The 14810-nt window shown below is 51.0% G+C and overlaps 1 protein-coding gene across 4 annotated transcripts in view; it reads left to right on the forward strand.

Moving 5' to 3' along the window:
• The first annotated feature begins 10319 nt into the window (after positions 1–10319).
• LOC140207296 (uncharacterized) overlaps positions 10320–14810 on the forward strand; it is a 133082-nt gene continuing 128591 nt past the window's right edge. For 3 of the 4 annotated variants that reach the window (XM_072275786.1, XM_072275791.1, XM_072275790.1), the window contains exons 1-4: positions 10320–10393; positions 11081–11167; positions 11650–11721; positions 12697–13270. In XM_072275786.1, the coding sequence (XP_072131887.1) occupies positions 11105–11167; positions 11650–11721; positions 12697–13270 (709 nt within the window). In that variant the 5' untranslated portion in view covers positions 10320–10393; positions 11081–11104. The remainder of the gene's footprint in view (positions 10394–11080; positions 11168–11649; positions 11722–12696; positions 13271–14810) is intronic. The other variant, XM_072275787.1, reaches the window with a different exon arrangement.

A 14810-nucleotide genomic window follows, 5' to 3' on the forward strand; every position in this document is an offset into this window, starting at 1 on the left:
AGGAGCGGGTTCATCTCACGGTGAGATATGTGTCGGTGCCACGGTGTGATGTGTGAAACTGTCATCGTAAGTGGTCGTACCCTGTCCCGTTGAGGATTGTGAGGCAATCTCCGTACCATCCCGTGACACACCCTCCGTACCATCCGGTCACACACTCCCAGAATCTGACACAGTGTGAAGCTCCCGCTACATAACACAGACCCAGGGGTCAGATGCAGTGCCGCTCCTTCCACACCGTCCCATCACGCACTGCCGGCGTCAGACGCAGAGTGAAGCGCCCTCCACACCGCCCGTTCATAGACTTCCGGGGTCAGACACAGAGTGATGCTCCCTCCACACCGTCCCATCAGACACTCCCAGGCTCAGACACAGAGTGAATCTCCCTCCACACAGTCCCGTCACACACTCCCGGGGTCAGACACTCAGTGAAGCTCCGTGCTGATCATCCCACCACTCACTTGCGGGGTCAGTCAAGCAATTAAGCTCCCTGAATATTTTGCCATCAAACTCCCGGAGTCAGAAATGTGATGTACCCCCTGCACTATTGCAACACACTGTACTGGAGTCAGAACAGTTGCGCAGCTCTCTCCCTCCTCCCATCTCCCCGCTCACCAATTCCCCGCACAACGGCTTTCCAGTTGTCTCGAATTGTGTGTCTCTCGGAGATGGTGTTTGTGTGTAGTGACGGGTGGTGTGCTGCGGGAAGAGGAGGGTAGGGGCGGAGAGAGGAGGCCAGGGAAAGGGTGGTGAGGTTGCAACCACTATCAACTGGAGTAGAAGCACTCCACCAGCCAGTGCATGCAGCTTTGTGGAGAGACTCAGAACCTGGTGATAGATATCTGGGTGAAGGGCGGCCTACGTCAGACGTCAAATCTCCCTCACACTCTCCACAATTGTCTGTGATCACAGAAAGGGAGACATGTGCAGTGGCGACTGAGTTGGGGAAGTCTCTAGAGGATGCAGCCGGTCACGGAGACGGGGTGTGCCGTAGGGAAGGTAGGGAATGACGGGGAGTAGTGCAGGAGAGTGAGAGGTTGTCGCAGAAGGGGAGGGGTTTTGAAAAGGGAGGGAGTTATGCATACAGGGAGGAGTGTGTCCGTGCTACGGTGAACCGCCTAAATCTGTGTCGGTATCGTTGATATGGTGGATTCCTGTTATGGTGCAGGACGTGTCGGTGTGCCGAAGAGGGGCGTGTTCCTGTCACGGGGAGGGTTGTGTCGGTGTCACCGAAACATTGTAAAGAGACCTTGAGTGTCACGGTGAGTGTTGTTTGTCTCGTTCACAGCGTCTGAGCTCTTTTGTGGCTTTTCCCTGTGTACGTCAATAGATCGTCAAATTCCTTGATTTGCCAAACCTCCTGCTCCTCCCATAGAGGGCAATGGTAACCCCAGGTAATTTCTCAGGTAAGGTCATGTTCGAAACGGCCTTGTGATCTGAAGGGCCTGTTTTCTACGTTTCTAACGATGGGTTGAAATCTCTTTCTGCTGTTTCGGCAGATCAAAAAACGTGGATCACAGAAGAGAACAGACCCTTCGGCTCATAAAGTCGTGATATTCCAATTAAACTCAATCCGTTCTGCCGACACAACGCCCGTCTCTCATAATTCCCTGCACACCCACGTGCCTGTTAAGAAGCCTCTTAAACGCCTTTATGACCCTCCCTCCACCACCAGCACTGGCAGCACGTTCCAATCACAACCCACTCTCTGTGACAACAGAAACTTGCCAAACTCCTCTCCCTTGAAATTACCCGCTCTCACCTCTGCTTTTCGACATTTCCATCCTCGGGCTAAAAATACCTGTTATCTGCTCTGTCTGTGTCTCTCGTAATGATATAAACAACTGTAGCTGCTCCCTCAGACTGCCCCGCTACAGAGAAAAGAAACGGAAAAATTCCGAGCTCTACTTATAGGTTTTGCTCTCTATGTTGAAATGCCATGCTCCCAGGCGTTGGTCCCTGCCATCAGCTCATCTGGTTTTAGGACGTTACTTTCTGTATTGAAATGTACGCAGCTCCGAACATGAGTCCCAACAGGCTCAGCCTTTTGCTTTCTGACTTTGTCCCATTAACCACTCCACTGCATGATATGCCATTCTGGTTTTCATTCCCCTGTAACTCTAGAATAAACCCCACCACTCCCTATTTTAATAGCAAACTTCCCGTTTGGATATTAGTTCCATTCCAGTTCAGGCGCACAGACTCCCCGGTGGGTGGTATCTGTCATCTGTCAAGTAGGGGACCGTACACAATTCTGATTTGATGGAGACATACGTGATAGTGCGGAGGAACATCTGGAGAAACTTCTGATATTCCCGCTTCGCTGTCGCTGCTACTGTGTGGTAACCGGAATCTCCGGAGCAGAAGGCCTGATCCACGGCTTTGCGTGTTTCAGCGGCCGGGGCGAGGTCGAAGGCGCTCGGCAGAGGATGGCGCTCGGGAGGTTGTATCGGAGAGGCTAGTCGGAGGCACGAAGTTTTCGGATGGACGGACTACGTGTCGGCTGTGGTCGGCTGCTACCAAGGCATCGGCAGTTGACGGTGCCTGGAGGTTTATAGCAGGGAGTTTCTCTATCGGGGAATCGGGAGTCGATCGACTCGTGGTCTTTGAGAATTTTTTTTTAACCGTGCCCATGGTCTGTTCTTTATCAATTCATGGTTTTGCTTTGCACTGCAGTAACTATATGTTATAATTATGTGGTTCTGTCAGTGTTAGTCTTTGGTTTGTCCTGTTTTCTGTAACATCACTCTGGAGAAACTTTGTATCATTTCCTCATGTATGCATGCATTTCTAAATGACAATAAGAGAGGACTGAGTGCTCTCATAATCTAAAACTGAAAGAGGAAATGCTAGAGGAAATTAAGGGGCTGACACAATGGAGGCGGTGTTGCGCGGCCTCCAGGCAAGAGTCTGTGACGCCCCCTAGTGTTCGTTCGGCAGAACAAGCTTTATTGCCTTGGATTATAGATTTTGGTGGCATTCAAAGTCCCCTGGGTCTCAAGAAGCTGCATAGATGCATATATACGAGTATGTGTGTTGGTATTGTGTTTTGCAGCTTTGTCCTGGCTGTATTCACGGGAGTTCATGTATGATGGAATTACAATTAAACTTAAATTGAAATCAATTGAACTGAAATGCAAACGTCTCGTCTGCAGAGGTCGCACCTTCCTTGAAATAGAGCCCAACGATCCACATATCGGAAGCCTTCGTTCCGACGCTAAGTCCATAATCCCGTGTTAATGTCAATGTTCTTTCTATTTCTAGCCACATCTGCACATGAATAACTTCTCAGAACAGCCTCGCTGCTCCTACCGATAGTAGTGAGGAACGCTGAGGCTGTTTACAAGAAGGGTCAGAGCCGTTTCTATTTCCTGAGGAGACTGAGGTTCTTTAACATCTGCCGGACGATGCTGAGGATGTTCTACGAGTCTGTGGTGGCCAGTGTGATCATGTTTGCTGTTTTGTGCTGGGGCAGCAGGCTGAGGGTAGCAGGCACCAACAGAATCAACAAACTCTTTCATAAGGCCAGTGATGTTGTGGGGATGGAACTGGACTTTCTGACCGTGGTGTCCGAAAAGCGGATGCTGTCCAAGTTGCATGCCATCTTGGACAATGTCTCCCATCCACTACATAATGTACTGGTTGTGCACAGGAGTACATTCAGCCAGAGACTCATTCCACCGAGATGCAACACAGAGCGTCATAGGAAGTCATTCCTGCCTGTGGCCATCAAACTTTACAACTCCTCCCTTGCAGGGCCAGACACCCTGAGCCAATAGGCTGGTCCTGGAATTATTTCCTGGCATAATTTACATATTACTATTTAACTATTTATGGTTTTATTACTATTTAATTATTCATAGTGCAACTGTAACGATAACCAAAGATGACTATATGACTACTGTCACCAATAACGGCAACATAACAACGAGGAATCTCGTCCTGGTCCTCAGAACCTCTTTTCGGTTCCGTAACCAAGAAAACCCTATCGCTACAGCTCGTCACATCTCCACCATCCCACAATCTATTCCCTTCTGAGCCACAGAACTACACTCAGTGTCAGAGACATGACCCGTGTGATTTTCCTCTGCTTGCTCCTCTCTCCTCCCATCCAGAAGTATCGAAGCTGTTATACCTGTCAAAGAAAGGGTTGGCCACAAGGAGCCTCTGCACAGGAAATGACAGTGGAGTGGTTATTGGGCCAGATGTTGTTATGACCTTAGACAACGTCAGGAAGCGAAAGGTTGAGCCTGCTGGGTCTCATGTTCTGAGCTGAGTGCGTTTCAATGCAGAAGTATTGTATGAAAGGCAGATGAGCTCAGGGCAGGGTCTGCGACGGGAATTATGATATTGTAGACCTTAGTGAGACGAGGTTGCAGAACCGGCGGAACACTCAACATTCCGTGTTACAGTTGTATTAGTCGTGATGAAGCGGAAACAATTCAAGGGTGAGGGCTGTTTTTCTAGTCACATTCGCTTCATTGACAAAAACAGCGAGAGAGGGTTTCAAGTGGCTCTTTTACAGGGACGTGTGTGTACAGGGTATGCAGAGAGCTGGATGTTGTGCAGGCAGAAGTGATTTAGTTGAATTGGTATATCACAACGTTTCGGCCCGATGCGTCTGTTCTGTTCGGCAATTTACGTCCTCTGTTCTGTACGGGAGCAAAGAGTGATTTGAAGTCATTGCGTAGGAAGGGTAAAGGGTGGTGTAGCTCAAGAATGTTTACGATAGATTGCGAAAAAAGCGAACGGCCACTTCACAGGTTGCATCGGCAGTGAACGAGCCACACAGCCTTCACCGTGACGCGGACACAGCCCTCAACGGGATCCTGAGTGACCCCTTATGGTTACAGTGACACGCACCTCACCGTGACACCGACATCCCTCACAGTGAAAACAACGCGCCCCTCATCGTGACACGTTAATATCGACGCCATGCACCGTGATACGGACACACTCCTCCCCGTCTCCATAACCCCCTCCAGATACCCTCCCAGTTTCTGTCAAAATGTCACTCTGCTACTCTCCTCCCCGTCACTGTCACACACACCCTCGTCTCCGTCACCCTCTTCCCTTCCAAGCTGCCCCGTCTCCGTGACCCATTCCTCCCCTGCAGACTTCCAAGTCTCCTTCATCCCTTAACTCACCGTGGACCCTTCCGTCTCCGTGACCAACAACAATCCATGCAGGCCTCCACGTCTCAGTGGCTTTCCCCCACTGTCAAATCTCTCTCTTGATGTTCACAGTTAATTGCGGGGAGAATGGAATCTGCCAGAGGTTATCAAATCTTTCGCTTTTGAGCCCCTGCAGAGATCTAAATGCACAGCCAGGATAGGTCGAAGTCAGCATGGATTTACGAAGGGGAAATCGTGCTTGACTAATCTTCCGGATTTTTTTGAGAATGTAATTATGAAAATAGACAAGGCAGAGCCAGTGGATGCAGTGTACCTGGACTTTCAGAAAGCCTTTGATAAAGTCCCACATAGGAGATTAGTGGGCAAAATTAGGGCACGTGGTTTTGAGGGCAGAGCACTGACATGGAAATTGCCTGGCTGACAGAAACAAAGAGTAGCGATTAACGAGTTGCATCCTTTTTCCACTCGAAAATTTCTTCTTTTTTGGAATATACCTGTCTTGCACCTTCCTCACCTCTCGCATAAACTCCAGCCACTGCTGCTCTGCTGTCTTTCCCACCAGTGTGTCTTTCCAGTCAACTTTGGCCAGTTCCTCTCTCATGCCACTGTAATTTCCTTTACTCCACTGAAATACCGACACATCAGATTTCGGCTGCTCTTTGTCAAATTTCACAGTGAACTCAATCATGTTATGATCACTGCCTCCAAAGGACTCCCTCACCTCAATCTCTCCAATCACCTCCGGTTCATTACACAATGCCCAATCCAGTACAGCCGATCCCCTAGTGGGCTCAACAACAAGCTGTTCTGAAAAGCCATCTCGCAGACATTCTACAAATTCTCTCTCGTGAGATCCAGTGCCGACCTGATTTTCCCAATCCACTCGCATGTTAAAATCCCCCACAATTATCATAACACTGCCCTTCTGACAAGCCTTTTCTATTTCCAGTTGTAATTTGTAGTCCACATCCCTGCAGCTGGTTTGGAGGCCTATAAATAACTGCCAACATGGTCCTTTCACCCCTGCTATTACTTAGCTCAACCCATAAACTGTCTGACCTCCCGATCCTATAGCACCTCTTTCTAATGATTTAATGTAATTTCTTATCAATAAAGCTACACCTCCCCTTCTGCCTCCCTGCCTATCCTTCCGATACACCGCGTATCCTTGGGCGTTCAGCTCCCAGAGACATGCATCCTTTAGCCAGGTTTCAGTCATGGCCACAGTATCATACCTGCCAATCTGTACCTGTACGACAATTTCATCCACCTTATTGCTTATGCTGCGTGCATTTAAGTATAACACCTTAAGACCAGTATTTGATACTTCTCGCTTTGATTTCACTGCAACTTTTTTGCACTGCAACTCATTCCAATGTCACACTGGTGGGGGCATTGGGAGCAAGAGTGGACCCAAATGCAAGACACATCTTGAGAGGCTACTTAAATTTAGTTTATTGTTCGATACCTGGAGAGCAAGGCAGGAGCGGGAAATACCGAACTGGACAGGGACTCAGGACTACGACTAGGCTGGGATCAAGGGTCTGGGCTAGGACTCGGAATCGGCTCCCAGAACTGGAGGAGACTTGAAGAGACTAGGGTATAGGCTCCGAGCCACAGACTCGGCAAGTGCTCAGTACCTGGGTCTTGCCATGGTCTCGGATCCCAGAACCAGTCAAGGACAGGACATGGGCTAGGGAGAGGAGGAACATAGTAACACAGATCCTCGGTCTCGGGGAGCAGATACAGGGAACCATGGGCACATACACAGAACACAGAGTCGGGACCCCTCCTTGCGTACAGGACATAGGGCCGGGACTCAAACACAGAACAGAGAGTCGGGACCCCTCCTTGGGTACAGGACATAGGGCCGGGATCGCACACAGAACAGAGAGTCGGGACCCCTCCTTGGGTACAGGACATAGGGCAGGGACTCATGACCCTCCGCTGGGTAACGGCAAGACGGCCTGACTTACCCCACGGAGGCAAGGACAAGACAAGACAAGACATGGCTCCCCGCGGGGCAACGGCAAGACGGCCTGATTACCCCACGGAGGCAGGACAAGACAAGACATGACTGCCCGCGGGGCAACGGCAAGTCGGCCTGACTTACCCCACCGAGGCGGGGACAAGACAAGACAAGACCAACACGAATGAACACCAGACAGTACCTATCTAGCTGCAGCGATGGTACTACACCGGAGTGCAGGCGGGGGCTGCAGACAAGGGCTAGAGGCGAGAGGGGCAGAGAAGGGATTCAGACAGGGGGGTTAGGACAGGAATCACAGACCACCAGGGCCAGGACCTGACTTAGAACTGGGAAGCCGCCAGGGTCAGGACTCGACTTGGTGCTTGAACGCCGCCAGGACTAGGACTTGAGTTGGTGCTTGCATGCCGCCAGGAACAGGACTCGACTTGGTGCTTGAATGCCGCCAGGACTAGGACTTGACTGGGTGCTTGCATGCCGCCGGAGACAGGACTCGACTAGGTGCTTGCATGCCGCCGGAGACAGGACATGACTTGGAGCCTCCGGGTAGTGGCGAGCTCTCGACTAGTCCCGGGTACTGGACAGCGTTTCTTGATTCCCTCCGGCAGGTTAACTGACGGACCCACCTCAGCGAGGAAACTTTGTAGGCTCGCTTTGGCGAGGTAACTGGACAGGGTTGCTCCGGTGAGGAGAGGCGAATTTCCGGCACTCGCTTCGGCAGAGATTCGGCTTGTTCCTGCCTGGTGACATTGGCCGCCGTGACTTTGCGGACACTCCCGCGCCGAACGGGTGAAAGCAGGAGACTATAAACTACCGGTTCAGCCGTGCGTTAATTGCCTCTAAATATCAAAGTCGACGGACACGGGAAAACAGGGAATCAACCGTCCAGATCGTATCATATACAAGGTAAATTTAAAGGCACCCCGATCCGGACCATGACACCCAATGGCTACAAATTTGCCCCATCACCTGCCTGTCTTTCCTGAAATCTTTACTGCTCATTATATTAGATTTATTTCTGTTTTCCCTTCCCTCCGCTCTGTCATTCCGGTTTCCACCCCTTTGCCAAATTGGTTTAAACTCTCCCTAACAGCTCTATTAAACTTTCCCGCCAGGATATTTGTCCCCTTCGGGTTTGGGGGTAACCTGGCCATTTTGAGCAGGTCATACTTCCCCCAGAAGAGATCCCAATGTTCCAAGAATCTGAAGCCCTGCCCCCTGCACCAGACTCTCAGCTACGCATTCATCTGCCTGATCCTACTATTCTTGCCCTCGCACAGCCCAGGATCTGCAGCTTGTTGATTCGAACTGAGGAAATAATTGTGCTGAACGCTGAGCTGTTGCCAGGTAACCGCAGCCTGACGTAAGTTCTGCTATTTTCCAGATGGTCCGGGGCCCAGAGGAGAGCAAGTGAGATGACAACAGTAGTAGAACTATTGTGGAGACAGACACATTGCAGAGGGTCGATGTCCTTCTGCATGGAGGCCAGTGACCTGCTGTATAACAGAGGGATCTGTTCTGGGACTCCTGCTCGTTGTGAAAGCTGGAAGGTGGCTTAGTCTCTTTGTCAATGTCACAAAAGTTGCGGGTGTTGTGGATAGTGTGGAGGGCTGTCAGAGATTACTGCGCGATATCGATAGGATGCAGAACTGGGCTGACAACTGGCGAGAGGAGTTCAACCATATCAGTGTGAAGTGGTTCATTTCGGCAGGTCAAATATGAAGACAGGACTTAATATTATTGGCGAGACTCTTGGCAGTGTGGAGTATTATAGAGATCGTTGGGTCCGTGTTAAAAAGGCTTACGATGTATTGGCCTTCATCAACCGTGGGAGGTAATGTTAAAACTATAGAAAAACTTGGTCAGACCGCACTTGGAATAGTGTGTTCATTTCTGGTCACCTCACTACAAGAAATATGTGAATACTATAGAGAGGGTGCAGAGGATATTTACAAGGCCGTTGCCTGGATTGGGGAACATGGCTTACGAGAATAGGTTCTGTGAATTCGGCCTTTTCTCCTTGGAGCTACGGAGGATGAGCTGTGACCTGATGGAGGTGTATCAGATGATGAGAGGCGTTGATCTTGTGGATAGGCAGAAGCTTTTATCCCCAGGGCTGAAATGGCTAACACGGGAACACACAGTTTTAAGGTGCTTGGAAGTAGGTACACAGGAGATGTCGGGGGTAAGGATTTCACACAGGGAGTGGTGAGTGCGGGGAACGCACTGACAGCGACGGTGGTGAAGGCTGATACAAACGGGTCTTTTAAAGACTCTTGGATAGGTCCATGGAGCTCAGTAAAATAGAGGGCTATGTGATAGGGAAATTCTTGGCAGCTGCTGGAGAAGGTTACTTGGACGGCACCACATTGTGGGCCGAATGGCCTGTAATGTGCTGTAGATTACTATGTTCCAGCCAATAAACACTAACGCGTTATTTTACACTCGATGGTCGCAGAAGCAGCTTAGCCCACCCTCCCTGAACACTGGTATGATCGTCGCCCTTTTGAAGCGGATCGGATCCTTCCAATGCAGAAGTGAGAGATTGAGGAAGAGCCTGGGGCAATCCAGTCTGTTTGTCGACACAGGTCTGCAGGGCTCACTCCAGGTACATCATCGGGGCCTGACACCTGGTGAGCGTTCACCCACCTCAAGGGCGTTCTGACCCTGTGCCCCGAAACAGAGATCGCAGAAAATCTCTCACCCCTCACCACTGACCAGCTGCATGAGCTCCTGACAGCGCTGGAGTATCCGGCCCCTCCATAATCCCTTACACCGACTCTCTGTCACCGACTACCCCTTTCTACCTCAGAGTAATCCCCCGTCTCCATCACCCCCTCCTTTCCCTAAACCTCTATTAAATCCTTCACCTCCTTACTCGACTGTACCGATCTCCCTCATCCCCAAACTCCCTGAAGCTACTCCCTGTTTACGTAGACCACGCCATCCCCAGCAGACCTCCAGATCTCTGGGTCCAACCCAAGCCCCTCCTCTCCAATTCACCCTCTCTGTGTTCACCGGGATTTCTGAGTACGATAGGGGTTTACTCCCCTTATATCGGATACCGGTCTCTCGGTTCTGAGGCTCTCAACAGTTCTGTGTGGATAAAACTACCATGTGATTCCTCTCCTATGTGCAATCTCACCACCCGGTCCCCGCCCACTCCACGCCTCCGCTTCCTTCCTCTTTCCTCTGCTTCGCAACGGCTCTCAGACACACACACACGGAATCTTAGAAGCAGACACACAATTCAAGACTTCAGGAACGGCTGGAGGTAGGGAGGTGGTGGGGAAGGGTGGAATGGTGAGAGGGAGAAAAGGAGCGGGTGGGGGTGAGGGTGGGAGTGTGAGAGACAGGTGGGGGAGGGGCACGGAGGGACGAGTAGTGCAGGGGGAAAGAGGAACGGTGTGGGGGAGGGAAAGGGGAAGCGAAGGAGGGTGTGACAAAAGGGACACAAACAGGAAGTAGCGAGACGGAGTGAACGAGGGGGTGAGGTGGGGAATTGCACTGCAGAATGTGAGAGAGGGATGGCTGTCCCGAGCCAAAAAAAACACCCAACGCCTTCCCCACCTTCGACAAGTCGGAAGCGATAAATATGGTGGGAGATGTGGAAGGAGACAGGGAGGGAATGCAAGAGAAATGAGGAATGGGGCATAGGAGAAAGAAGGGGAAGGAGGGAGAAAGAGAAAGAGAGAGAGAGAGAGAGGGGGGAATGAGAGGGAGAGATAGATAGAGAGAGTGAAAGAGAGAGAGAGAGAGAGAGAGAGAGAGAGAGAGAGACTGCTGTGCGATAAGGAAGGGAAGACAGAAAAGACAGAGGACGAGGAAGAGAGAGAGTGGGTTGGGTTTGTGTCCTGTGTCCAGTCACTCTCCATATCACTCTTCTCCCTCTATTTCACACTACCCTGCCCCCCACCACATTCATCCCACACACACTCAATCACTCTCCTATCCCTTTCAGGAGATCAAGAACTCAATACGATGGATGAGAGCGAGACCTACGCGAACATGCGTTTCACAGGAGCGGACTCACAATCTCCTTCGAGAAGTGAGTGGTGCAGAGAGAGGGAGAGAGCTAAACACTGTGTCTGACACCCTGGAAATATGAGGTGGGACAGCGTGTACGGAGCTACACACTGTGCCTGACACCGGGGAGGAGGGTTGGTCGGTCAGTGCTGAGGGCGCTTTACTCGGTGCCTGACACCAGGAGCTTATGACGAGTCGCTGTGAAGGGAGATTTACTCAGTGTCTGACTCGGGAATCTGTGAAGGGACAGTGTGGAGAGAGATTCACTGTGTTTCTGTCTAGGAAATAGGTGATTGGACTGCGTGGAGGAAGTTTTACTCTGTGCCTGCCCCAGGAGGGTGTTATGGACAGTGTGGAGGGAGCTTCAGTCTGTGTCTGACCCCGGGAGTGTGTCATGTGAAGTTGTGGAGGGAGTTTTACTCTGTGTCTGAACCCGGGAGTGTATCATGCGACGGTGCGGAGGGATCTTCAACCTGATTCTCACCCTTACTGTTGTGTTCCCAGCTGAACCTGATGTATCGTACGTGGAACTTAACGTCACGGCCCTCTCCGCTCCTCGGGTCCGGAGAGATGGAGGTCAGTATCATTTTTGTTGAATTGACTGTGTTTTGGTAACGTGTCCGCTCCTGTCGAGAGATCTCAGCGCATGCGCACAGTTGACCCTAATGATAAGCTGCTGTAGAATAAGACGGAGGGAACCGGTGGCTTTGGCCATGATGTGGGAGGTCTGTGGGAGTGTCGGTGTGGAGGGTGCGCTCTGTGAGGTACGGTGGGTATTCAGCACCATGGCAACATGGAGCTGTGTTTGGTGGGGACGGTGCGGTCTGCGAGGGGATGTGTCGACGAAGCGTTGTGGGATCGGGAATGGGGCAGTGCTGTGGAAGGCGTCGGAAAGGAGGGGTGCTCTGGGGGGCGTGGAGTGGTGGGTGTGCCATAGAATTGGGTGAGGAGGGATTGCCGTGTGAATCATCGGTGAGGATAAAGAGAGGTTGAGGACGGGGAGCTGTGTCGGGCACGGAGCAGAAGGAGCGCCGTTGGAGCGGTCGGTGAGGAAAGGAGGGACATCTGTGGGAAGGGTTGGTAAGTCTGGAACACCATTGGAGGGGTGCTGAGGACGGGTGGGGGCATGGAGGAGGCGGAGAGGAGACAGCGTTGCAGAATTTGAACGATTCTCCGAAAATTCTAACCATCTTTCTCTCTCTTCTGATCACCCTGTCTCCCTCTTTCTCTTCTCCTATACCTGCTCTCTCTCCCTACTTCCCCTCCCTGCTCCCCTCTCCTTTGCCCCCTGCTCCTCACACCCCATTCCCTCCACTCTCCCTTCCTTTCTAAACCGCTCCATCTTTTCTACCACTTTCTCCCACTACCCCTCTCTCCATTTCCCTTCTTTGCCCACTTTCTCTAAACTCTCTCTGACCTTCTGCAATTTGCCCCGTTTCTCCTTCCTTCACTTTCTCCTTGTTCTCTCCCCTTCGCCCCATTTTCCGCTTATATCCCGCTCCGCAACATCATCTCTTTGATGATCCCTTCCCCTTTTCCCCTCTCGCTCAGGCTTTCCCTCCTCTCCCTTCCCCTCTCTCAGATTCTCTCTCTTCTTCTGCCTCTTACCCCCTCGCACTCCCAATTTTCTCCTTCCATCTGTCTCCTATCTTCCTCCGCTCTCTTTACTTTCTCTCGCCCCTCTCCCTCTCCCTTCCGTTCTTCCCTCTGCCACTCTCTCCGTATCTCATACCCATACTCTCTCCCCATTCACTCACTCCCAATTCGTCGTCCATTGCCCCTATCGTTCATCATTGTCTCCTCTTTTCCATCCATCTCTCATCCTTTTTCTCCCCCGTCTTCACCCGTTCCTTCAACTTCTTTCTCTTTGTCTTTCATCCTTTCTCCGCTTCACTTAACATACTCTCTCTCCCTGCTCTCCCTTCGCCTCTAACTGCTCGTTGTCGCTGTCCTCACTCCTCTTTCTCTTCCCTTCTCTCTCATCCTCCCTCGCTCGACGCCCCAGCTGGTCTGAGTTCCACCTACGCAGAGGTGAACTGTCCGAAAGACGAGCCCGTCATCGATGAGGACGAGGCCCCTCCCATTGCCGCAGGACCCCGCAAGCAGACAACGAATGCCCAAACAGGTCAGAGTTCACAATGATAACATTATTATGTCATATGCGGAAATGTGTGTATTTTTAAGTACTTAACATTTCTCTCCTTCAGCCACATTTCTTGCATCTCGTTCCACATACGGACCGCCAATTGGTTACAAACTTTTGTCACAAGGGTACCCAATTATATTTTACTCTCTCACTTTCTGCGTGTGCACTCTCTTCCGCGATTCTCCTTGATATGCGCATTCACCCTGTCTGTGCCCCTCGTGGTTTTATACACCTCTGTAAGGTCACCAGTGCACTCCAAGGAAGAATGTCCCTCTGTAGGTCAGTCCTACGCTCCAAGGATTAAAGTTCAGAACTGCACGACATCTCCTAACTAGGTCCCTCGAGTCCCCGCAACATCCTCGTAAATTTCCCTCTGCACTGTTTCCAGCTGAGTGACATTTTTCCTACAACACGGCCAACAAAGCTAAACACCCAGCTCCGATTCCGGCCTCGCCGGCATCTTGTACAACTGCAAAGTGACCTCCCAACTCCCGAACTCAGTGTCCTGACCGGTGAACGCAAGCGTGCCAAACACCTTCTTCACCGCCCTGTCCACCTGTGACTCCTGTCCTTCTACGGCCCCTTCCTTCCTCAAAGCTACCGTTCCTCCACCAATCTCCACTCAGCGCATTAATTCAATCATCCAAGTCTTTGACATAATATAAAAAGGAATAATTCACAACACGGAACCCTGTGGAACACCACAAGTCACTGGCAGCCAACCAGGAAACACACCCTTTATCCTCAAACTTTGCCTTCTGTTCATTTGTGGTCGCCCCATTACAGAAAGGATGCCGAAACTTTGGAGAGGCTGCCGAAGTGATTCACCAGGATGCTGCCTGGATGAGAGGGCACAAGCTGTGCGGAGAGGATGTAGAGAATTGAGTTGTCTTCACCGGCTCTGAGGATGACGAGAGGAGATCTGATAGAGTTTTGTTAGATTATGAGACAAAGGGATTGACAGACAAACCGAATCTTTTTTTTTTCTCCACTGGGGCTGAAATATGAAATCCCAGAGTGCATGCAACCGAAGTGAATGAGTGAGGTTTGAATCGAGCTGTAAAGAGTCTGTTGTTTGGACACAGAGAGTGGTGCCTGGATTTGCGCTTCCTCGGTTGGGGTTAGAGACAGGCACAGTACAGAGTTTAACGAGATATTTAGGTAAGCCGATGAATGTGAAGGAAACGGAGAGATATGGAGATTGTGTAGGCGAAAGAGATGAGGATGGTTATCCATTTGATGAGGAATTCATGTATCGGGGAAAACTTTGTGGGCCGAGGGGCTGTGCTGGTCAGTCTGTGTTCTGTGTGTGCAAATACTTTACGGTATCTGCGAGGCAGCATGTCCTAAACGCACAAAGCCGTGTTGAACACGAAGCTTCCGTCCAAGTCTTTGCCACAGGCGGCACCGATCCGTGCGGAACACAACCAGTCACGGGCGGCCAACCTGCGACCGCCGCCCACTCTGTTCGGTGGGCAAGTCAACTTCGAATCCAAATGGCCCATTCACCGTGAATCCC

The sequence above is a fragment of the Mobula birostris genome, chromosome 13, assembly GCF_030028105.1.
Source record: "Mobula birostris isolate sMobBir1 chromosome 13, sMobBir1.hap1, whole genome shotgun sequence".
Lineage (NCBI taxonomy): Eukaryota > Metazoa > Chordata > Chondrichthyes > Myliobatiformes > Myliobatidae > Mobula > Mobula birostris.